The following is a 25,891-nucleotide window of genomic DNA, read 5'->3' on the forward strand; positions in this document are numbered from 1 at the left end:
TTCCAGTAACTCGCTCCCCTCTGGCTACCAGTCATACGATTTACCCAAGACTGCATACTCAACTGATCAGATTGACTGGCGCTTAATAAATTTAATCGATCATTAGTATCACATACTAAATATTTCCAATATATTGGATGTGACCCTCGTAGCGGAGCATTCAAGTCGGTTATCATTAACCCATCGTAAGCATTCGTGAGAAAAATCAAGAATAGCGACCACGTACCGAGAATAAGACGGATGAATGTTATTTTTATGTAGACTGTCATAACTGCAATTAGTATTGGCAAGCAGAGCCCTACCATTAACCAGAGTAAGGACTGGAAAGGTTTAACATAGAACACAAAACTAATCGAGGGTTGGGTATGGCACGTGATGAATTGATACCCTCCAAATCCTGTTAGTATAAAGTATTCAGAGGAAATGATCTGGATCCTGTCGGCGACATTGACGAGATTAGCGATTGCTCTATGTTGAAAACCCTCATTTACATTAAATAGAAAAATTGTCGACTTCTCTTTTACAATAAGTTGATAAGCCAGGAGGAACAAAGGCGACCATTTGATCGAACGGTCAAATGGGTTTGGTTGACTCTGATGGGGCATTTGTGAAGCGAAACCTTTGTATGGTACGTCCTACATTTGGGCGGCTTTTGCAAGTTTAAAATAGTCTGATAAAATTTTAAGAAACGAAATCCTTTCGGTTTTAATCCACACTTTATATTTTTTTGGTTTATTTCTGTGCTTTATTTCAACGCACAATTGTATACCAACCTTGTCTAGGGTAATCGATTTGAAGGCAATTATTAGAACATAATATAAATCAACAGGGTCACGGAAAGTTTCTGAGTTAATTTTACCTTCCATTTCCGTCTCACTTAGAGTTGTCAGAATTATGATGAACGCTACTCTTTTTCCATAAAATATTTGCTTTTCTCCTGCCTCGGTGAAATACAGGTCGGCCTTACTTTCAGCCATCCTCCATTCTACGATGGTGTATGTTGCGTTGTTTCTGTAGTGCCCGTTGGTCCAACCAGACGCAGATAAAAACAATAATGGGAACATAATTCGTAATCGAAAATTTGGAGACCGAACTTTGTATAAATCCGTCGTGCTGAATTACCACGTCACAATTTTGTCCTCCTTCCAGTAGGATCTGTTGACTGGGGTAGCTCTTTTCTCTTACCATGGTGAAATGTGCGTCAATACTTAGAATTGCAAATCGATAAACTAAAATTGTTATTAAAATTATGATAGACATACATAATGCACCTAGAATACAAGTACTAAAGACAATTATATAACTAGAGGCTGCTGATCAACCGAGGAACTCAATAGAGGGTGTTAAATAAATTTTAGATTTGGGATGTAAAATTGTGTTTAATTCAAGATCGCAAAATTGTATCGTAGTAAATGGTTTTCTCATGGAAAATGAACAAATTTTAACCGACTTACGACGTCAAAATTAAATATTCTCAAACGTTTTTCTTGACTCGCGTGTTAGATGAATCGATTTTTTAAGACCTTGTATATGAAGTTATAATGTTAAAATCTATTTTATGTAAATGAGCATTTGCCTTTCACTGGTCTCTACCAGATTATATATGTATCTGATTCTAGCAATGGATTTATTCAGTTAATTTAATCCATTCAGTTCGTGTTATTCTTGACTCGTCCTTAAATCTACAATAGCATGAAACGGACAATCAAATCTTTAACATGACATGTACAATCAAACCTCAAAAACCAGGTATTAAAACCTTTCCTGTATTAGGGAGTTTGGCCCTCCCACGTCAAGTCACGACTCTTGAGCGGGTACGTTTTTTCGTCACGAAGATTAACGGTCACATTCTTAATGACATTTTTTCGGCCTGAGTGTGAGTGGCCACTCAAACTCAATGAATTTCATATTCTTAATGAAAATAATCTCCACTCAACTGAGTGGAGACTTTGGAAAAAAGTGAGTGAACTTTGGGTCATGGAGATAAGTTCAACTCAGACAATTTTCACAGTTTGTATTCCCAATGACTTTTTTATTTCTCCACTCAGCGAATTTTCAGCGAAAGTATCACTCAATTTCGCTAGTTACGCAACGAGCTATCTTTGGCTGCACTCTCGACATTCACTTGCAAAAAATAACTTGATTTCATACAACAAAATCATATTTCCGGAAAATATTTGGAACACCTTCTGGAAAATTACTTTCTTCATTAAATACGTAAGTTATACAAATATAACAAACATACCAAATACCTTTCACACTATTTGTTCAACTCATTAAAATTAATCCAATTATGCATATTAACAGTGAAACATGGCTCCCGTTTGCAAGATTATGAAGATCGATTGGAGCGGATTCACATTGTCCCGAGTCGTCAATTGAAGGACAAGTCAAATCCTATGGAATCCCTCTCCGAGCACCAATTCCAATCCCGGTGTCGTCTCAGCAAGGACGCTACTATATTTGTGGCTGACCTTATCAAAAACCAGCTTGTCAATCCCTTAAGGCGTGGAGTTCAGATCCCTCCAATACTGCAACTACTCGTTGCCTTACGTTTTTATGCTGGGGGCAGCTTCCAAATTGAAGTCGGTGACTTGGCACGATTATCGCAAGGGACTGTATCGAAGTTGGTCAAACGTGTCTCCGGTGCCCTGGCAGCCTTGGGCCCTCATTTTATGAAGTATCCAGATAACAACGAGGCCCATTTAGTTCGGCAACGCTTCTACACGTATGGCGGATTTCCAAGGGTGGTGGGCGCTATTGACTGCACTCATGTTCCAATTAGGTCTGTTGGAGGAGATAACGCAGAGGTTTTCAGAGATCGGCATGGGAATTTCTCGATCAACGTTCAAGCAGTCTGCACATCAGACCTGAAGATCACTAACGTTGTAGCCCGCTGGTATGGGTCTTGTCACGACAACAGAATTTTCGAAAATTCAACACTTTTCGGACAACTCGGTCGAGGAGAAGTTCCAGGGATCCTTGTTACTGACTCGGGATACAGCTGTACTCCTTATCTGATGACCCCACTGACAATGCCGAGAACTGCAGCCGAACAGCGATATCAAAGTTGTCAAATCAAGACTAGGAACCCCATCGAGCGCTGCTTTGGCACCGTGAAACAACGTTTTAATTGTCTTCGGTATATGCGCCTCAAGCTATCAACAACCTTGTCCACCATTGTTGCATGTTTTGTTCTACATAATATTGCTATTATGTATCGTGACGATTTGGAATTCGATAATGATGATCACGAGGACGATGCGAACAGTGATATACCGAACCAAGGTACAAGTTCCGGAATTTCTGCTAGGAATAGAATTATTTCTTCTCATTTCTCATAATTTAATTTTAGAGAATGTTTTATTTACAGTTACTTGTATTTAATTAAATTCGAATTGCTTACATAAATTTCCAAACAAGTAAAATAAATTGACTGCATAAATTGTATACATATTTGAATTGCAATCATTTAAGTTTAAATGGGATAATTGTTTACATATCATCATTGCATAGTTTAGATTTTTTAATTTGTAAACTAATTAACTTCATTCTCGCATTGTGAAATTCTACATCCATCGCTATATTCTTCTCTTCTCTTTCAATTTGCATGTCGAGCAGTTTCAGTTTCTTGGCTTGTAACTCTTCCTCCAGTGAAATAATAATTTCATGCCCTGCAAGAAGCTTGCGCTTTCGGTTTGGTGGTCTCGATTGCTTGGTTTTACTACACATCACCTTTCGAACTAAAAATTACAAATGGTTATCAAAATTGCAAAATTGCCGTAATCATGATAAAAAGTTGTCTCACTACTTGTGTCATTTGTATTTCCGATGTCGTCGCAATCAGATGGCGGGACGATAGCAATTGCCTCAACTTCGACCGTGCTTTGCTTGGCTGCATCTTTTTGATTTCGTCCTAAATAGATATATACATTGTATAGCTTATACAAACAAAACAATTTGTGACAAAATAACGTACTCCGTAACCATTCATCGAATCCAAGCTCCACACCCGATCCTGCAGAATCAGCGTCATCGTCATATTTATTTTCAAGCGAGGTCATCTGTGCAGGAACAATCGATGCGACCTTATTGGAGGTTGGGGAAAGAGAAGTCTCTTTCGACCCTCCGCCGGTTTTACCTCGTCCCCTCTTCTTTTTTGAAATCTATTAAAACAATGTATCAATGTTATGTAATCATAATTTCAAATTATAATTGTAATCATGTAATGGAAAATAGTGATAATACAACTAACCTGCTTTTTGCAGCGACTTTTCAGATTTTCCCAGCCTTTTTTTAACTGAGCCCCTGTATGTTTCACTACAGAAATGTGCGAACAGAATTCTGTACTCACACTGTCCCAAGCGTCCTTCTTCTGAGCTGTCCACACCGCGTTGGTTTTCTTGTTCTCCACCACGGCTTTTACAGACGGCTTATTCACTATTTCCAACAAGATTTCTTTCTCCTGAGCAGTAAACGGGGGCAATTTTGCAGTCTTTTTTTTCAGATTCGTCTTCCGAATTAGACATGATCCCCTCTTCTTTCGTTCGACGCAATGAAACAATAGTTTTGATAATTTACGGTTGCATTAACAATTAAAGAGAAGTCCACCAAGCTTTGGAGATGTTAAATAGTTAACACGAATTCTATTAGTAAATTGTTTATTTACTTGCTCTGGTGGGCAAATTTTATTTTTTCAAGTAAAGTTGAAAGTCCCACTCAAAAATCTCGACTCAGCTCACAAATTGAAGACTCAGCTCACAAGATCTGAGTGGAGGTTAATTTTCATTAGGAATACCAACTGAGTTGAGTTGAGAATCGACACTCACACTCACACTCAGCAAAGTGTGAGCGTTAGTGGCGATTTTTATGTCATTAGGAATGTGACCGTAAGACTTGGAGTAGGGGCGACTCGAGTTAGCTGTAAACAAGCAATAGAAAGAATTAAAAAATAACGGACTTTCCCTAATCTTTTCGAAACATTGTCAATAATTTTAACTCTTATGTATTTACATCTCAGAACGCAATAATGTTACGAACTGGGTTGCTAATTTTTGATTACTTAAAACCATGGGTTTTTCCGAACCCAATTTTTCATATGAAAACTTAAAGCCAAATGATAAGTTGTCAATTCCATTGTTAATCGCTATAAAAATATCTCCATTTATTTAAGTGAGTACGGAATACAGAGGATGATTTACGTAGCCGGACAGGAGTTTGAAGGTCAGTAACTTCGGAACGACTTGGAATGCAGCCCTGTAATATATTTTTTGAAAGCCCTTATTTTGACCTATAAGTGCAGAACTTTTGTGTACTGAAATCATTCACTATACCATGTAAATAATTTTTCATTCCATATTATTTCATAACATTCTCCATGAGTTACTGAGGATACTTAAAGAAGGGTGAGGGAAAAACTTAATACAATCCTAAGGGGTATACATATTGAAAAGGCTGAGGACAAAATTAGACGAAACAAACAAAGTGGCATAAAATTCTGTACCGGACCGTATGTATAAGGAGAGACTGACTCCTTACGTACATATATTTATCCAATCGAGCATAAACTTAATTTGAACTGCTAACCAAAGCAGAAATAGAAATTGGAATTTGCCGACCTCGGCAGGAGGAGGAGACGTAATTACATTTGACAACAAATTAATATTCGAAAGAAATTGGGTTAAACGTAGTAAACTTAGATTTCATTTTAATCACAAGCCTAATTAATTGCTTAATGAAAATAGAGCATTGGAAAAATGATGATCCCAATATATCTCAGACTGTTGGAAAGCTTCATTCCGAATTTTAGTTCTAAAAAACTTTTGTTTTAGTGCCTTTTCACAACTAAAATTTGGAGAATGTTTGACAAAAAAGTTTTCGAATATTTTGATCGCCTTATCCTATTTTGTCGCAAATTAGGTGCTAGCCCTTTCGACTGGGATGGAAAAACTAGACAACTTTTCTCCACAAAAAAAGATACACGCAAGGCTAGATTTGAATTATTTGTCAAAATCGCTTACACAATATATTGCGTCACTAAAGCCATCCTGTTACGTGGAAATTTGAATTATTTCAACATTTGTCTAGTCTTTGGTTATGCGTTCTGCCTCAATTGTTTGATTTCGATGCCCGCGACAATCTATGAAAAAGGTTTGGCAGCCGTTGTGAATTGTAGTTGTCGGTTCATACTCCAATATCAAGGTATGGGGACAGAAATGATTTCTATGAAATCTTCGAAATCGAAAATCGAAGATCAACATCGAAATCATCGAAATCGAAAATAGAAATCGAAATGAAAATAATCTATGAATTTTCAGAGCGGTGGTACGATTTGAAGGATCCATACCTTTTGAAATTGAATACATACATGATACAGAGCTTTCAAGCTTTAGCCATTTCACTCAGCTTGGCGTGGACTTTTGCGATGTGGATGTATCTGTGGGCCCCGTTAACGCCGCCATTACCATATGAAGGTTTGCCATCATTCCTTCAAGGTTGGATTTCATATCTTGTGGTTGGATATTGGTACTGCTTCCTTATAATGAAAGCTTCGGCAACCATTGTCTTGACAGCGATAATTACTCTGATCTATATAATTTGCCTATTTCCAATCATCACGAACCATTTGAGAGCTGATGTACCAGTGTTGTCTCGGAACTTTGAGAAACTACGGAATCCCAAAAATCTGAGTTTGGTATATCGATGTGTGGAAATTTGGCATGCTGTTTTCCTAGAAAATTGTGGCTATCTCTTAATACCGATACAATTCTTGGTAGCACAATTTGCACTGTTGGTAAACTATTTGGTTATCACGAAATGGTACGTGATGCAAGATGCGGCAATTTTTTGTATGATGTTTACCTCATTTATCGTTCAGGGGGGGTGGTTAGGCTTCACAACTTTCGGGGCGTGGTTTCGAGATAATTCTATAAAAGTGCTGCAGTCTTGGAACAATATACCGGGTACAAGTAAAGCGGAAATGAAATATATGGACAAGTTTAGAAAGTCATGTCGCCCTCTGTATATTGGACACCCGGGAATGTTTAAGATTACTAGGGCGACGGTGTTGAAATATATTCAGGGAGTTTCGAGGGGCACATTTAATGTACTGCTTGGGCTAGAAGATGCTTAGGCTTTGGGGGAATTGTAAATTCCGGGTAGACAGTTAGCTAGCGATAATAAACGACATAACATCAGCTGTTGTCACCAGCCTTACTCCAAATAAGTTAAACTTCCAAGGTATTATTTAAATAACCCGCACTTGCTATTTTTTAAAACCTTCTATTGTAATAAATATTTATTATAAGAATAGCCCAGTCTGTCATTCTGTCCGGAACGCATGCCCTCAATGAATAAGCACACGATAGCATTGAAGGATAGCACGAGGTATGTGGGAACAAATATGCAGTTGGTTTTGTGTTAGTTGGATATATATATTTTATATCTATATTGAATATGTATATATATATAATAATATAATATAATAAATAAATATAATATAATAACATACGTGTTTACATATAGAATATATATTGGCGCCGGTCGACCATTCCAAATACCAAGTCTCGCTCTGCACAGCCTACGAGAACACGTTATTGGAAAATAATCCTATCCGTTTTTATCTGCATGTCTGGCTAGTCTAGTTTTCCGGGATGTAGTGTATGAACTTCCACGATTGCAAGTTTCTCGCAGCCCCTTCTTCCGTTGTCCCCTTCCAGCTGGCTTTGTCATGGATTGACCCGTTCGCCTCCTGCATCGACAATTATCCTGGTAAGGCTTTTGTAATTGTTTGTCCATCATCAGCGGAAAGGATCACGAACTCTCCAGGTTGACGAACTCGCTGTGATGGAGGCGTGGGAGGGAGAAGTTTGGAGAGCAGACGAAGTCTCGATTTCGGGTGATTCTTAACGTAATTAATCAAATGACTTCTCACGTCTTTGCTAATGTCGGTCTCAAAATGTGTAATCCCACCGTTTCATTGCAATCAGCAGGAAACGACTTCTGCCCTAAATCAATAACGGATCTCATGGCCTTGGTCTCAACGACTCGTTCAACCGATACCATTTGAAAAGGTTTGGTACATAGATGCGCGGAATTGAACCCTCCCTGTGCCATTGGTATTGGCTTAGGAAATTTACCAGTTAGACAATACAGATAAAATACTTATATATGTATGTGAACTTGCATACCATAACATTTCTATTGAATAAGGCTTCGATTTCCACAATATTTGCGAATATTATTGCATTGGTTCGTCTTGAATTTACGGGATCGCTGATTGCGTATTGCATTGATTTCGACTTAAAGTACTCTCCCTCTCGGTCGTCTAATATTTTTTGAAGATTTTTTGAAGCTCTCTTTCTCTTTTCCAATTTGATCATGTTATCATAAACTGTTTTCGGGTAGACGTGTTTGAACCCAAACGTTGGATAGGCTGCCTGAAATAAGAAATTCTTTAGCTTCTGGTTCTGACATTCCTTGTCTAGATGGTCAAACTATTCCGTCTCTGGTGCTGTATTTTTCTTAATTTAAGGATTTCCAATTTCAAAATTTCAATTAACACTTTTGTAAACATACTGATGGTGCAAGGCGACTTCATTAATTTCTTGAGTGATTAATAGTTTTTTTTATTGCTTACGTCCAAAACCAATAACTGGGAAGAAACAATGCAGCATACGATCCGAAGTAGGACGTTAGGTCGGTTCATAATTCCGTTTGGCATCGATCGCCGATTTCTGTTTGACGTGTTCTATTTGACATAAGGTCTTCGGTAAATTTTATTATGAAGATGTAATCTAGTATGGGCGGCTTCACCAAAGACCATATAATGAAATTAATTTGTTAGCGGCAGATAAAGAATTTTCGTGCTGGAACTTGTAAATGGATTTACAAGCATTATCATTATCGTCATATATCACCAACCATTTCGTAGGCAGCTTCGACTTGATATTGCTTACCTAATATTTATAACAAATATGTGCGGGCCATGTAGAAAAATAATGCAAACATTGCATATAGTTTTTCCCAGAATTAAAAGTAAATAATGTTGTACATATACTTGCGAATTTTAAATTCTAACCTTTATGCAGCCAGAACTAAATCTGCGATAAGGTTTATAATATTAATCCGCAATATCTGGGGTATCTGGGTATGTTAAGCGTTTTGAATATTTAACTGGTCTTCAACAGGGCGGGAATTATACTGTAATACATAAGATATTTTGGAAATTAATACACATTTATGCTGTCGCACTTTTTTATTGCTACCTCAATTAGTGAGCAGTCCGCCTAATTACATACATCTCATTTATGGTGGATCAAAAACACCGTAGAGTAATTCCAAAAATTTGGAACTTCGGGGAATTGAATGTTGGAAAAGTGGACAAAAAATTTATTACATTTGTTATAAAGGTAATGGTACTTTATGATTTTATTTATAATGAAGACTAAAGTGTAAATAATTCTGAGAATTTTGTATGTAATCCGCCCTTTAATAAATTATATAATAAAAATTTCAATCTACGTCTGCATTTTATTGCCTCGTTGAATATATGTAAATACAGTCCACGTCGGACACTACTGGACCACTGTTGAAAAATATTTTGCGCAAATAAGAAGATATTCCACAACTTGCGATATAATTCACGACATGTCTCTGATAACTACATTTTACTGGATCGTACTTAACGGTTGCATTTTCCCATCTGCCCATCGGATGCGGGTTGCTATACCATGTGCTACCCAATGCTGGCATGTTGTGACGGTAAGCTAAAAAGAGTGCATTTATTTGTTTAACTAAAAGTAGTATGTATTTAATACTATTTTTTGTAGTTTCTATCAACGTGAATTGCCGGATTGAGCAAAATTGTATGCAAAACTGCTCCCCGGACTCTAACCCTTACACATAAATCGAACAGGAAGAAACTTCTGAAAAGTTAAAAATTCTAAAATTGTACATTTTCATCGTATCTAAATCTGATTGAAATTGTGGATATGTACTTTCGAAGTAAATATAATTATGTATAAGAATATGTATGGACAGTATCAGTATATAATATGTATAAGATTATGTACATTATGAGATAAATTTGGTCTTGAATTACTTTTTGGTCAGTTTATAAGATAAACCGAAATAAATTTTAGTTGGGTGCATAAATATCAATATCTAATCAATTAACTCTATAATATATGTACATATTGTCAACGATTTTTTATAGAACACTTATGTATGTATAAAACTACATAATTAAGTTATGAAATTAGGATTTTTTGCGCACTTCTTCCTCTTAAGTTGCATAAAAATCAAACATATTCTGAACATGAGTAGAGCTCAATGGGTACATACATTTTAGTGTATACAATCCTTGTTAAGTACATAAATCTGAATTAAAATTTACAGATAACAAATTGTACCGTATCAGTTATAAGTTCGTCGATCTGATATTACTAATTGGGAACTGGGATGGGTAAAATAATAAAATTTCCAACATGTCACGCCACACTTGAATTAAACAATCGCTCAACACACGTGTAATGAAGTTATAACAGATTTAATTACGTTTCCGTGTATTCTTTATCAGACTGGTAATTGCGAACTTTAATCTTACATTATGGCATGGGTGTAGCCCCATGGTTGAGTCTGGTCCAATATAAAGGTTTGCACCATCAGGAAGACCAAGTTAGCAGATTGAGTTGATTTACATTCTTTAACCGTTTCAAAAAGTCGTAAAAAAATGTCGGTAAAAATTCAGGTATTTCTTGCAGCAATAATTTGCTCAGTGTATTTCGTCATGTTAATCAACGCCGCATCCGTGTCTATTGAAGCTGACGAGCTGGTTAGGTTAGGTTAAGGAAGACCAGGTAGGGATTTATTTGGTTTCAAACTTATATTTTTATTGACAACTTATTTATTCTCCAGCAATCATGCAGTCCAAGGACGGTACCCTGTGTTCCAGTCACGAACGTGTCGCATTGTTGCGATTTATGTACTTTTACGATATTTGGTTTCAGTTGCGCTTTAAACTAGTAAACTGATTTGGTGATGAATAAAGTGCAAATAGTAAATTCCAGATTGTGAGGGTTTTAATGTATTCAGTTTTTTTTAAAATATTTACAACATATTAAACAACAGATTATGCATGAAGATCTGGGTACATAATTCGATCACTAACTTTCTCATAATAAATCAAATACCTGTTTTGTACATGTTTACCAATTACCATTAATTTGCCTGCATGACTACATATACTACCTAGGTAAATCAGTCGATAAATTAACCGACCTTTCGTACCATACTACATTCATATATGTATTTACATATATACACACACTTACCAGATCAGTCGGAGTTTGTGGGAGAAAAAAAATAAAAATATTATGGAAAAGCAAAAAAAATAAACAAAAACAAAACAAAACCCATTGATTTTTTCCATACTCTGATGGGAAATGAGAACCAGTTTTATAAGTCAAATTCTGGAATCCCTTCTCCTACATTTTGAACTCTAAAAATTATGTTCCTTAAGTTGGGTAAAAATACTTAACATCTTAGAATCATGTACGAATATTTATAATTAGAACGATCCGTGTGTGTCATTAATCATCATTTAATGTGTGTATCATTTATGTGTACAACATGGCCTGACAAAATAATGTATATATGTATACATTTGGTAAATAAAAGGTAACTGTAATTATAATGAATTTTGCAAATTGCTGCTTTTAAAAACTTAAGAAACGAATAAATTAGTCATCGTACAAAGAAAACTCACACTAGTATAAATATCACAATTTTTCTAAAACAGCAGTAGTAAGTTAACCAACTGATCCGTGCAAAACTGTTGTACAACGAGTGGAGTAAATCCGTCCACAAAATTCTGACCAATCCTTACCTTCATCGGTGTCAAAGAAGCCAGTACTTTTCTACTTAACCGCATACTTGTCCCCGCCTTAGAATCCCGCAACCATTGCGCGCTGCCCGTATATATCTTGCCCGCAGCGGAAAAGAGGATCAACTTAAACGCCGTGATCATCAGGGTTTCCACCCCGATGAAAGAAAACACCAGGGGGTTCATCCCCTCTCTGAGGCGGATGCAGGCAAACGCACCAAGGATTTCAAGCATGGGACTGATTGACATGGCGACGGGAAATATGCGATCCTGGATGCATGAATTGAGCACTTTTTCGTACACTTGGAGTTATCTATATGTTCGAGTTAGCTTTACGCTGCTGGCTTCAAAAAACAAGGAACATTCTAGCCAGAGGTGGATCATTCCACCGAATAAGACACACGCGACAAACACGCCCAAACCCATGGTCATGTAGTGCATCGCGGCAAATTCAAGGGCTGCCAGGGTTACGCGGATAAATGGACCGGCAGACTGGCAAGAATTCCGTTGAAGCAGGACTGAACCCAGGAAGGGCTGCTGGCATGGGATGAACAGTACAAGGGCCGCAATGACGAGGGAGAATATGAAGTGTTCCAATTCCATGTTGAGGAACATGATCTGGGTTATGGTCCGGACTATGATCCGTTCCTTTCCTGAAGAATCTTGGAATGACGAGATTGATTATATATTATATGTCCAGTATCATTACTAAAGATTGAAGTTATTAACGCATTGTAAATCTTACTTTTGCTCGAATGATACTCAGTGATGTTCTTCTTGATAGAAATTAGCGCAGCCCTGATACCTAATTTGAATGGTTGGTGAACCGTTTTTCCAACAGTACGGCGGGCAGGGTTGCTTCCTAAAAATTAAATTCTATACTTCAATTTGCAATTATTTTCCTTCATCTGCTATCGTCAGCCTAACCATTTGCCGGTACTGGATCCGCTGAACATTTTGTCATGACATTCAACAAAGCCGGGGCACCTCGATCCGCCTCCCAGTACAGGCTGATAACCATCGTGACGACGTATGGTAGGCAGAACATGGCAGAAATTATCTGTGTTACGTGAGTGGAATGGGAGTTGTGCAACAGGATTCCATACGCCTGGAGAGCAACATGGATCAGATAGGCCAGGAAGGAAAGATGGTCCAAGGTAGCGGACCTTCCAGTTAAGACCTCCTTATCTGTGTCGAAAGTTAATGATAACCAGGTAAAGCGGTCGGCGTTGGAAAATGTACGTCTCAGAAAGGGGAGCAGGATAGGTGACAACATTTCAATGATAAGAATTGAACTCTGTATCAAACTATTTCATTCCTGTCATATATAGAACAGTAATAAATTGGATGCACTCCTAAAAATTTAGCCGATAAACCTTACCAAGTAAGGAAAACCGAGTCATAAGAACACGTGTACTACTTTTGAGTTAGATTTACGAGGTATGCAAACCTCCATACACAAATTGTTCACATTTGGGAAACTGGTTTTCAAATTTTGAAATAAATGGATTTAATTTTACCCCCAATTTCCAAACGGGTACATACATCAAACAGATGGACTACTTTGATAAACGCATATTAGAAAGTCGTCCCTTAATCTGAAATAAGTATGAAAAGAGGGTAAGCGAGGATTCGTTACTTTGTGGTGTATGTGGTGTGAGAAAAAAATTCGTTTGACATCTTAATTGCTAAGAGTGTTTTCATACCCCCAGTCATTAATTTTTTCCTCGAATTCAATAACATGAAAAGGGTAGCGCTACGCATGCATAGATAAATGAAGAAATACTCATTTCTACTGAATCAAACATGTCAAATAGATAAGACAATGTTGACTTACGGCGAGATAGTTGTAAATATGGGGCGATGGTAATCAAAGTTTTGCTCTGCATACATATCCTGCTGTGAGCACAAGAAACCTGGACGGCATTTTGACTACGCCTCAAATGTGACGAGCTTCAAGGGGGTATAAATATTTAGAGAGAATCACTCCGAAATAAACTTCACTTGTCCGCCCAGTGTCTATCGCAGGGCGTAAGATAAAACAAAACTAAATAAACCGTTACAGCGCATGTAAGCAAGGGGTGAAAGAAGTGTGCTATCCGTAAAATTGACCTTAAAATGACATTTTATGACCTTTGACCTTGAAGGGTGTGACCCACAGGGTCCATCTTCGAACTCGTCCTGTCCCTTGACGTTAGGAGTTTACGTTCAAAATTTCAAGTCTCTATGTCGTTCCGTTCAAGAGTTGTCGTACCAACGGACAGACAGACAGACAGACGGACATAACGATCTTATAAAGGGCTTTCACCCCTTAATAATTGATTTCAGTCTATTTAAAAATAATTCTAGCCTTCCAGACCTATTCAAGTATTTGTATCAACGTCTATGTATATATTTGGAGAGGAAATGTAAAAATTTCACGGCCTGCGTCAATCCACCTTGTATAATGTGTATGTATGTATCTGTGCACACGAGTTAATAATACAGAGGCGTAGTCTCTTAGGTGTAGACAAACTAAAGGGCTTTACATTTAAACAATTACCAAAATTCACAGACGAAAGATAAGGCTCCAATAAATTAAGCTAGGGTGGCTTTAAAAATCTATCTCTACATGCGTACATGTGGTTATGCAATCTAAGAAGTGAAATAACACCAAATTTAAATTTATTACTCTTCAGTAAAGATGACACTCATTATCCTCGGACAATCAACAATGCAAATAACATGAATAAATAGTTAGTTTCCAAAGTTATACATGGCAATTATGTTAAGTCGACATAAACAAGATTATCTGTATACAGCTCGGAATGAAATTACACTTGGAATGAATCATTAGGTTCCATTAGGTTGGTTACAACATAATATAACTACTTATAAAATAAATACTTGTGTCGGCATTAAGTATTCCATCAAACTTCAACAGCTTTGTAACCGTCAGCAATAATCACGCATTTCTTTCTGATTCCCTCAATTGCGCAAAAACGATCACGAACGATACGACTGTACTAATTGTCTGAATTATAGTAAAATTTATTCATATCAATACACTGAACTCGCAATAAATGATTTCAAACTTACCGTTGTAATTAGTTTTCAGTCCAACGAGAAGAAGTTGCTAGGGCGAATTTCAAAAGTTTGGAAGGATATTACTTGTCTTAATTCCTTAATAAATGGACAATTCGAATGACCGAAGGATGGATGATGCTTTCTCATCTCTACGATTCCAAGTTCAGAGAGTGTAGTTTTAAAATGGTCCCCCTAGAAGTATAGGTAAAATTTAAAACTTCGTGTAGCACAAAGATGTAAGGCTTACATAATTCTGAACAGGATGAACTTTTAATTAGTGATTAATAGGTACTAAATTGCTGATAAAATTACATTTGCACAAATTTCATAGAATAAGTCATTCCCATTGTTGTAAATTTAAATTGGTCACAAATTTAATTTTCAGTTACTACATAATTAATTTTTTTGAAGATAAGCTGTCAGCCTCACATCTTAGTATATATTGTTGAACGTTCCTGTCTTTTCCTCTACTCCTTTGCAACAATTGGATTTTCGGCGATATCATCCCTGCGGAACGTAAATTGCCTCCGACCGCCTGTTCAGAAAACTTTCAATCCCTACCAACTTATACAACTTACCGCGTTTTGAATATCCTGTCCAACCTCTATGAGTATGACAATCTTCAGGATAACACATAAAACTATGACAACCATTGCTGCCGTTTGCTTAACCACGACTCCCCGCAGCTCCCCGGGCGGAACGTTGCTTAACCTTATCAGTGTGACAAACAAGACGTGCACCGCCGTAATCAAAATTAGTATAGATGACGTGATGAAGGTGAAAACAAATTGATCAGCGAATCCATTCACATCCCGTAAAGTTTTAAGGAGTTGTCGAGTTCTCTTTAAAGGGTCCCAATAATACTGTCCTCGGAATATCTTCGTGTCACAGTACGGACAATTTACTGCATGTTCGCTTACTAGGTGGAACTCCAACTTTCCCAGTGCTTTGCGAATGGAACGATGGAAGAATATAAAAATTGAAATAAAGACGGTAAATGCCGCATCACAATGGATGTTGGTCCAGTGGGCCATTATTTTTCCGGTGACAGGTGTCCCCGTTGCTAGAGAAACAAATAAATTATGTATGTTTCTATTTAATCAATGATTTGTTGTATACACCGGTTCGGAATGAACAATGATTCCCAAGAGTTATTGCCGCCGCTCGGAAGCAGTTTGTTTCCCATGCGGTGATAAACAATCTATTACCAGTACCGTTAGTTATGACATCATCCATAATCTGGTTAAGAAGATTGTATGGACAGAAAAATATTTGGGCTACACGCGTCGTAACCCTCGCAATGTTCACATCCCACGAAATAATATCAAGATATGCTAAAAGGGGCGAAAACCATCGTTATCTAAATAAATCCACTAGATGGCGCAATGCAATTGTTCCTGCTTACCGCCTTAACCAATTATTTTACAAAATCAATTTAAATTTCCCAATTTAGTATATACCTTGAATAAAAATGTTTAACGGGAGAATCTCCCAATCCTTGAAGCCAGACGACTCAAACACATTTTCCAAGTCCTTCTCTATGACGGTAACCATTGTGCAAGCATTTACAACGGATCCGATTGAAAGAATAAAAAACTGAGGACTAAATACTGAAGGAGATTCCTTTCCAAGCAAGCCCAACTGAGACATCGATTCTAACAGTGATCGGATTTTTCTCGTCTTCAAAATTGCCATTGGTTGCCAGAGGTATCGTTGAATGAAAAATATCCAAATGTAACCACCAAAAATTATTTTATCAGTGGATCTATTATCCGGACTTTTATACCATTCGGAGGACGTTACAAAAAATGGAGTTATTTGAAGCACGATGGACAATGAAATTGTACAAAAGATTGTGGAAGCGATGATTGATTTTATTGGGATTCTCGCATTTCCCCACTCAAATTTCAACGGCAGGATGCACGGGTAGCGGGAAATTGTTAGGAATAGTTTGATAGATGAAGTTTTACTTTTCGGGTCCATGGTAACTGTAAGACGAAGGGGGAACACACGCTGGTCACCTTTTACTCAACTGATCTACTTAAATATATTGATCGGAACTAATGATAAAAAGCACTTATGCAAAGATTAATCGGTGCGTCTTAATGTAGGTTAATTATTAATTATTATTATATTGTTGGGTGAAGGTTCTGCCTATTTATCAATTAGATTGGACGTCAGAGCAAGTCACGATATTTGTAAGCATATCAACTTTCATATTTAATTGTCGAATTCATCAGCGTCAAAAGTAATGGGAAATATATGGATTCACTATTCTTCATGAGTTTCTGCCAAGTAGCTTACTACAGTATGACATTATAAATATGTAAGGAGGGCAAAATATTTTGTATAAAATTAACATCAAGCGATAGATTAACTTCAGGATATAAATTTTGTAGATAAATTTTATTAGAGTGTTGAAGTGTGTTTGTAGATAAAAATAAACCGTTACAACGCATGTAACCAATGGGTGAAACAAAACCGACGGTCAGAAAAGGTCAAGGTCAAGGTCAGTGACCTTGGGAAAAGGTCATGAGGTCAAAATTGTGTTGTGGACGAGTTGTACACCGTTAACAGGGCTTAACTTTTGAGTTTGGAGTCAATCGGACACCTGGAGGCACGGGCGCGCACTCAGGTCACGGTGACCTGAGAAAAAGGTCATGGCGTCAAAATTTTGTTGTGGATGTGTTGAACACGTCTAATGGAGCTTAAGTTTTTACTTTGAGGTCAATCGGGCACGTGTAGGCACGGGCGCGCACTCAGGACACGGTGACCTGAGAAAAAGGTCATGGCGTCAAAATTTTGTTGTGGATGTGTTGAACACGTCTAATGGAGCTTAAGTTTTTACTTTGAGGTCAACCGGGCACGTGTAGGCACGGGCGCGCACTCAGGACACGGTGACCTGAGAAAAAGGTCACGGCGTCAAAATTTTGTTGTGGATGTGTTGAACACGTCTAATGGAGCTTAAGTTTTTACTTTGAGGTCAATCGGGCACGTGTAGGCACGGGCGCGCACTCAGGACACGGTGACCTGAGAAAAAGGAAATTTTTGTTATTGTATCCAAATTTTATTTTAATAGATACATGTGAAAATATATATATGTACTTATTGTGGATAAGAGTACCTCAATAAATATTGTATCTGTGTATACGTATATGTGAGGATTTTGAGATCATGTTATGCTAATTCATTAATACATGTATAAATTTTAAGTAAGTTGAATAAAAATATAGATACTTTGAGCATCCCGTGCTCGATAATTTGATGTGTAATGGAATTATGCATTTTATTTGCAAAAGTACAGATAATAAACCGTTACAACGCATGTAACCAAGGGGTGAAAGAAGCGTGCCATCCGTAAAATTGCCCTTGGAATGACATTTCATGACCTTTGACCTTGAAGGGTGTGACCCACAGGGTCCATCTTCGAACTCGTCCTGTCCCTTGACGTTAGGAGTTTACGTTCAAAATTTCAAGTCTCTATGTCGTTCCGTTCAAAAGTTATCGGTCCAACGGACAGACAGACGGACGGACAGACAGACGGAGAGACGGACATAACGATCTTATAAAGGGCTTTCACCCCTTAATAATGGGAGGCAAGTAGACGCGTGATATTTTTGTCTTACTCTCATGCATTTGAGTAAGAATTTTTCGATTCAACAATAAGATCCACCACTAATTTTAAAATTTGGAGTTAAGTATTTTAAGATTGGTCCATCTAATAACAAAACCGTGGCCTTTTCCTATCTAATTTTTCTTCAACAACTTGGCCGATGGCTTCCATGCCTATTAGCATTGGAAACTCAACTAGGAACTATTTTTGCAATTCCTAACCGATTTTGAAAATTGAACATGTTTTGGAAAGGTCGGACATTTTTCTATAATATATATTTTCAAAATTTAAAATTTTGACCTGTGTGACCTGAAATCAAGGTCATAAGGTCAAGAAATGATAATAATTCAATTGTCTTAAAAATACTATTATCATGGATTAAGTCGATATTTTAAGGTCAGGGGAGGCCGCCCTAATTCCAGTCACTTATTTTTTTCACCCCCTCCCCCTCTCAGTGGGTGTGCCAACGGCGCTTTTTATGGCATCCCCGAAATCATGTCATGCGATACCAATAAATTACCGGGAGACCAAGGGGAGCTCAATAATTACTTAAGATTTCAAAACGCCACACCCCCCCCCAAGTGGGTGGTGTCATCAGCGCTTTTTCCTATATCCAAGATAAGTATATAGTGCGACACCAATAAATTACCGGGAGATCAAGGGGAGCGCAATGGTCACTTCAAACTTTAAATAACCACACCCACAAGTGGGTGTGCCGAACGTCGCATTTCGCGGTATCCAAAATAAGTAGGTCATGCGACACCAATAAAGTATCGGCGGATATAGGGGAACTCATGCGACATTTCCAATTTAAAAAAATCGCCCCCCCCACTATACTATATACTTATCTGCCAAAGTGGGTGTGGTCATTCATTCTTTTGGTATTAATGAAATGCATGTTAAACGACACAAATAATTGATTTGTCCCGATGGATTAGCTTCGTTTACGACTTAAATGCTGCAGTGAGATGAATAAATAAAGTATCTCCAATAGCTTTTTTTATTGTGATTTATTACTTTGGTCTTATTTAATGTACCCTGGCATAACTTTAAGAAAAACCTATCAGTACAGCTTTGCTAAGCCCGAGCCAGGGTGGTGTACTACATTAGATCTGAAAACAAAATTGGTTTACCTTACCAAAACTTTGAAAATTTGTGCAGAATAACCCAACAGGGGTTTCAGTGACCCCCGTGGACCGATATTTACCTCAATTTGGCTTTCATTTGACTTTGATTTGATTTTCAAAACTCGGTATGGGTCACCCACTAGGGTCCCCCCCCAGATGAAAATTTTCCAAATTTTCCATCATATTCATCCAGTAGAAGCAAGTAGCAACATCTATGCCAAATTTCAGCCTTCTACGACTATTTTTAAATTTCGTCACCATAGACCCCCACCACCTATTTGACCCCCATCTAGTTTTATTTAAATAGAACAATAACAGTAAAATTTTAATACATTAAGCGCGTTTTGCCGAATTTTAAAATTATTTATTGTGAAAATAATTTATGAAATTTAAGCATTATAAGCAGAGTCCGGTTATGTATGTATTTTAAACTTTGTCAATAATAACCCGATCGGGTTGAAACTTTGGGATATTGACTGGTATGAATAAAACCAGGGAAATCCTCCAAGGAAACGGGAAAAGGGAAAGGCATTTGCCTGAGGGAAATAGCTGTTAAATTTGACACATCCGAGACACAAACATTGAAAACACGTCAGATAGATGTGTAAATTTTAACAAATTTTCGAACATAACATGAAATTCACTTTGACGTTTAACACACTTCTTTCACCCCTTGGTTACATGCGTTGTAACGGTTTATTAATTTCGTTATTACATATTGCAGGATTACTGCTGTAAGCTACGAAGCCAAAAAACTTGGCATTAACAGAGACAGTACGCCCTATGCTCGCCAGGCTATTGCGATTTGTCCCAACTTAATATTAATTGAGCAACCGGCAGACTTTGACATCCGATTGAAAGAAGCAAGCTACCAGATAAGACTCTCCATAGAAACGGTGCTCAAGTCTTTACCTGTGGAAACAACTTACGAATACTCTTCCCCAGACGAATCCTACATCGAGGTTACAAAATACATCGACCGTGTCTACATTCCGGGCCTAGTCCCGCAAATTGTCCCCAATGACCTGTGGGAAAACACATTTTTGTACAACGGTCAAGTGGACGGTAAACCGTCACCTACCTATGTACGTCAGAGACTACAGAAATTACGGCGAGGAGAAGTTGCTCCTTTGGAAAGGCAGGAAGTTCGACTAATTCATGGAGCCGTTATAGCTTCCAAAATCATCAAAAATATCCTACGTATGACAGGCTATCAATCCTCTATTGGAATCGGAAGTAACAAGTCGATCGCCAAAATTGGTAGTGGGTTGCATAAACCCGGATCAATAACAGTTCTTGCACCTGCAGGACTTGAACAATTTGCAGAATTTGTGAAAATTGATAACATCCCTACACTTGGAGGAAAATTGGGCAATGCCTTAAAACAGGATTTTAATATTGAAACTATGCTGGAATTGCAACGTGTGAGACATTTGCATTTAGCGAGAGTGCCAATGTCCAACAACGAGAGTGCCAATGTCCTGGGATATGAGAAAGCTACGGAAATTTTGAATAAGGCATACGGTCTTTGTAGGGATCTCGTAGATTCAAAAAAATTTGCAAAAACGGCAACGGTGTCTCACCAGTTTTATGGTAAGTTGGTTCGCACCCACTGGTTCTTCAGCTAAAATTGAAGAGATAAAATGTTGAATTTATTTTAAAACTTCCAGGGCACACTTTCACCCCGAAGCAATATTTTACGGAGATTCTGCAACTACTAGTTGACAAAATGCTGGTACGACTGGATTTTGAGAAGACAAATCATGCCAGGACTCCAGCCACCGTTAAGTTAAGTATTTTCCTTAAAAATGCTGACAACATTAACTCCAAATTAGAAAATGTGGTCTGGAAGGAAATAAAAGATGAGGAAGGAATGATCAAAAGTTTTATTGATAAGAATCCCCATGTCTCACCTATTCGGTGGAACTGGAATTATCAAGTTGATAAGGTGCAAATATTTGTAACGTTTGAAGATAGTCCGAACGAAATGTTGGTATCAAGTATTTATTTAGTCTCTTCAGTAATTCATAATTTAGAGAAATTTAGTTATACATAGATACATATTCAGTAATATCGTATTTACTATGCAGTACATTTAATTTAATGCTGTTTAATTTAAGCCATCTGCTCCAAGTCATTTGAATTAATTAATTAGGAAGACAGATATTATGTAACTACCCAGTGCTCAGTGGTAAAGAGATATCTTTACATATAATGGAGGACAACTATAGTACATACATATGTATATGTAGTTGCAACTTGGCTACCAATTAAGATCGCATTTTCGAAATACGAGCTAAAAATTGCAAGTATATTTTTATCATTATTTTTTACTTATATATGTAAGTGATGGGATTTAGGAAAAACTTGTCGTTTCTTGGGAACGTATTTCGCAACCCCCTTGTACACTAACATAATTTACTTCAGCTAATAATGTTTAAATACTTACTATAATAAACTGTATCATATTTACAGATCTTATTAAAATTGTAAAAAAACAAATATGTAGAATATAGGATTTTAAAAATATTAATATTCGACATTACAAATTCCAATTTTTCGAATTCATATTTAAACATCATGTGCATGCTAATCACCAACTTCAGCTCTCACAAGCATATCATTTTTGTCTTTCACAAATCTCGATTTAGGGTATTTATCAGTTTATTTTGAGCCAGTGTAAATAAATCTTTCAAAACAATACACGGCACCTTTTGTCGGCCGTAGTGTACTCGACTATTCCTTTCAAAATCGTTCAGGGAAAAATACACCGCGATAAGCCATCCGCAATGTATGTATTATGTGAGGAGGATTCCTACCCATTGGGGTAGACATCCAGCTGCGCAGGTCACCATTTGGACCTATTGCAGAGCCATCCGCAATAGACGTCAGTTAATACTCTCAAGGTGAGTTAGACGATACGTTCAAGCAGGGTGGGGTAAAACCACAACAAATTCCCTGTCCTTCCGCTGATAATATGCCTCATCGCAAGAGTGGATTTGCAAATTAAATACATATTTACCGACATACTTAGAGAGGTATGAGGATGGGTTATCAGGATTGTAAAACGAATTAAAACGAATTTATTTAAAATATATGTACACAAATACAAATGAACAAATTGCTACGATTGTATCTGTAAATAATAATTTTAACTGCCAAAATCCACGCAAAATTCAGTTGGGTATTTATTCATGTGTTTCATTAGTAGCAGCTGCAGAACGGTGTAACACATAAGTTACACCTCCGAGGCTACGAAGCTTGCCAATTTGAGAACTAATTTTTTTAGGAAATATTTTAGTCGTTACAAATTTAAATTTATAAAAGGCATTGATTAGAAATTTATGACTAATTAAAACAAGTCATTGGGTACATATTTTGGAATTTCAAAGCTAATCGTAGTGTCGGAACCAGGATACGCGGCAGGTATGTGTTTACTACAGAATATTGATGAAGATATTGTGCACAAATCTCTACACGTCCTGTTGCTACATCTGATATTGTCGCCCTAATGGGAAGCGTACTACCAGCCAAAACATCATTTGGAGTAATCGTGAATCTGATAGTGTAAGATTGTCCCGGCTGTACAGATGAGTTGGGCAGGTCAGCATCGATGTACTTATCAACTGAACTCAAGGAAAGAGTGCTTAGGTGAGACTAGAAATGAGACAAAAATTTCGAAACCAACCACAACTGAGGTATCTACGTATATACTCGTACAAGCGAAAATATTTGTATTCCTGACATCACCGTCCTGGCAATAATTCCTTGGGTTTCGTAATTATATAAATTTGATTCTAATTCTATCAAGAAAAATATTTTAATGAATTTTTAGCGCGTATCAGAGCTTATTGGAACGCTTTGTCCGTCTGTTCCGTCCTTAACTTTCGTGGAACTTATCGAATCGATTTGAAATTTAGTGTTCATTTAAAAAATGGAAAATGTAATGCTAATTTCGAATATGGGTATCATTGGTTAAGTGGTTGCCAAATCCTGGTTAGATAGGTTGGTGGGGGTATTATATGTAAAAATTTCAAAATAGTGTTGAAACACTGATATTTAGTATGAAGGTAGCCACTGAATTACCTCTAATGAAATATTTAATACGGAAGGAAATTTAGAAGGAGTTCTTCTTAGGATTTAGCGTGATTTGAATTTAAAAAATTGTCATGAGCAGGGACAACATAACCCACAGGGATTTTTGAAAAGCATGCAATCGAATTAAAATTTGGTGCGGAGTTTGCTGGTTATCAGGTTGGCTCAAGAGGTTCTGATAATAGAATATGAATCCAAGTTGAGAAAATGGTGTTTAGCGGGAATTTTTTTAGGATAGGTGTTTTTTTCCTGACTACAGCCCCTACCTAAGAAAAATAAACTTGCATCACATCATTTCAACAAACAACATGATGGATGACTGAAATATCTAATTTTACAGATAATAACCACTTAAAACTACCTGGCATCAATACAACATCATTCGTATCAAAAATTCCGTACCATATCATAAGCAAAGAGAATAAATTATTTTTATTGACGGAAAAACTACAAAAATTAAGCCTGTCGCAATTTCTGTCGTTTTCGCCTTAGCCCTTGGCTTTGTGGAACCCCATGGCTACCTGATGCAACCTTTGGCCAGGACGTCCATACATTTGGACACCAGTCACCCCCACGACCCGCCATATTGGTATGACAACAAGTAAGTATCAGTAAACTAATCCGACATGATGCTATTCTAAATAAATTACTATCCAACAAGTTTAGCCTGGCGCAATCCATGGACAAATTATGGGTGGTTTTATGGTGTTAAATTGCGCATTATGAGGATCTCAGATTTTTTTAATTTTTCGGGGTTAGGCGTGATATGAGACTGAAATTAATGAGTAAGATTTTGCATTTATGTACAGTTCAGTCTCACATCACCCCTAACTGTGTAAAATTAAAAAAATGAGATCCTCATAATGCGTGATTTACCACCATAAAACAACCCATAATTTGTCCATGGATTGCGCAAGGCTACACTTGTGGGGTAACACATCAGTCCCATTGATATTTCTCTGTATTTGCATTAATGAAGCATGACAGTGCCCCCTACGTTTGTCAGGTTAATTAATAAATATATCTTGCAGAGGCGTCTGGTTCAATAATGTTCATTAGGATATCCAATATAGCCAGTGTGGAAGGTGAGCAGGCGTTTATAGAATAGTTTTTTTCTAATATAAGATGGTATTCAAGTTACGAAGTTTTATACCTTGCTGAAATACAGGCATAAGAAAAATTAGGGCCTATGTTTGAATCTATAGGTGTGGAGAGGCCGCTGGTAACTACGACGCCTCCCAGGGTGGTATTTACGACAGGGGTGTTCTTACCGGAAATTATACTTCAGAATCTGTAAGTAGTGATTCCAACTTATAGAAAATGTCAGCGAAATCCGGTTAAAATTTAAGCTTGGCAAATTCAACTAGTACCATAAAATTATAAATTTACCGAATGTATTGTTTTAGATAATTGAAGTCAAAGCTGGCTTTGACAACGCACATTTTGGCAAAAACATTTTGATCTCGCGCGATTAAAAATAAGTTTTCCCTAGATTGGCCTGCCGTGCATATCATAGAGCTTTACAAATTTACACCGTACGTCATAAAGACTTCACAAATCATGTATCAATTTGATTTGTACCAAATTGCTTCGTAATAGTGTACACAAAGCTGGCTTAAACTATCTAGGGGATAAGTTCACATGTTCCCAGTGTCTTTGTCAGTTCCACAAAATCAGTGAACACATGTACATATTTAAGTGCAACTTCCAATCCCCTTTCTAAATCCAGGGCTGGTTTTCCATGAAACGCTACGTTTAAAAGTAAAACGAATGATTTCTCGGTAACCGCATTGCTACCGCCATATATGGGTCAGTAAGTAACGAAGAGAGCGATGTTTCCATCCACCTATCAATGTTGAAATTTGGCTCATCCGTTAATTTCCATCCCTGAACTACGGCAGAACCTTTCCATTTTATTTCTGGGCGAAGAGTAGTCAATCGATTATCTTCGGATGGGAATTCTGCCACCGAAAAACTTACAAGCAGCTCATTTGCCTCGTTATTGTTCCGCTCCGCCGTCCCACAAATCTGACAAATTTTCCATCCAACTTTTAAAATATTCCGATCAACGCCATCCCTCGGTTTGAACAGTTTCATCCTGACAGC

At 37.3% G+C, this 25,891-nt stretch overlaps 2 protein-coding genes and 1 long non-coding RNA gene across 4 annotated transcripts; 2 read left to right on the forward strand and 1 right to left on the reverse strand.

Annotated features, from left to right (window-relative positions):
- The first annotated feature begins 1,718 nt into the window (after positions 1–1,718).
- Positions 1,719–3,344, forward strand: LOC110862240 (putative nuclease HARBI1). Its single transcript, XM_022111421.1, has 2 exons — positions 1,719–1,749; positions 2,308–3,344. Exons 1-2 carry the CDS (start codon positions 1,719–1,721, stop codon positions 3,342–3,344), a joined length of 1,068 nt encoding a protein of 355 aa, XP_021967113.1.
- A 3,698-nt stretch (positions 3,345–7,042) lies between these two features.
- LOC118433447 lies at positions 7,043–9,493 on the reverse strand. Of its 2 annotated transcripts, XR_004833375.1 has the most exons (4): positions 9,267–9,493; positions 8,639–9,201; positions 8,190–8,438; positions 7,043–8,124 (listed from the first exon to the last, which is right to left on the reverse strand). XR_004833375.1 is itself a non-coding variant. In XM_035845381.1 (3 exons), exons 1-3 carry the CDS (start codon positions 8,720–8,722, stop codon positions 7,930–7,932), a joined length of 528 nt encoding a protein of 175 aa, XP_035701274.1. In that variant the 5' UTR covers positions 8,723–9,452; the 3' UTR covers positions 7,043–7,929. The 2 variants fall into 2 exon arrangements, 1 of the variants encoding a protein (XP_035701274.1); XM_035845381.1 differs by having other exon boundaries at positions 8,639–9,452.
- A 78-nt stretch (positions 9,494–9,571) lies between these two features.
- Positions 9,572–11,070, forward strand: LOC110862257. Its single transcript, XR_002549149.2, has 3 exons — positions 9,572–9,762; positions 9,831–10,859; positions 10,918–11,070. It is a non-coding gene; the product is annotated as an uncharacterized LOC110862257 (long non-coding RNA).
- Positions 11,071–25,891: the final 14,821 nt, after the last annotated feature.

Source organism: Folsomia candida, unplaced genomic scaffold (genome assembly GCF_002217175.1).
Source record: "Folsomia candida strain VU population unplaced genomic scaffold, ASM221717v1 Fcan01_Sc052, whole genome shotgun sequence".
NCBI lineage: Eukaryota > Metazoa > Arthropoda > Collembola > Entomobryomorpha > Isotomidae > Folsomia > Folsomia candida.

Bases quoted from the DNA above. Each gene is read 5' to 3' on its own strand.
- LOC110862240 (XM_022111421.1), top strand. From the start codon at position 1,719: ATGACATGTACAATCAAACCTCAAAAACCAG. The intron at 1,750-2,307 runs GTATTAAAACCT...GCATATTAACAG, and splicing joins AATCAAACCTCAAAAACCAG to TGAAACATGGCTCCCGTTTG.
- LOC118433447 (XM_035845381.1), bottom strand. From the start codon at position 8,722: ATGCCAAACGGAATTATGAACCGACCTAACGTCCTACTTCGGATCGTA. The intron at 8,439-8,638 runs GTAAGCAATAAA...TTCTTATTTCAG, and splicing joins CCCAGTTATTGGTTTTGGAC to GCAGCCTATCCAACGTTTGG. The intron at 8,125-8,189 runs GTATGCAAGTTC...AAATTTCCTAAG, and splicing joins TATTCAATAGAAATGTTATG to CCAATACCAATGGCACAGGG.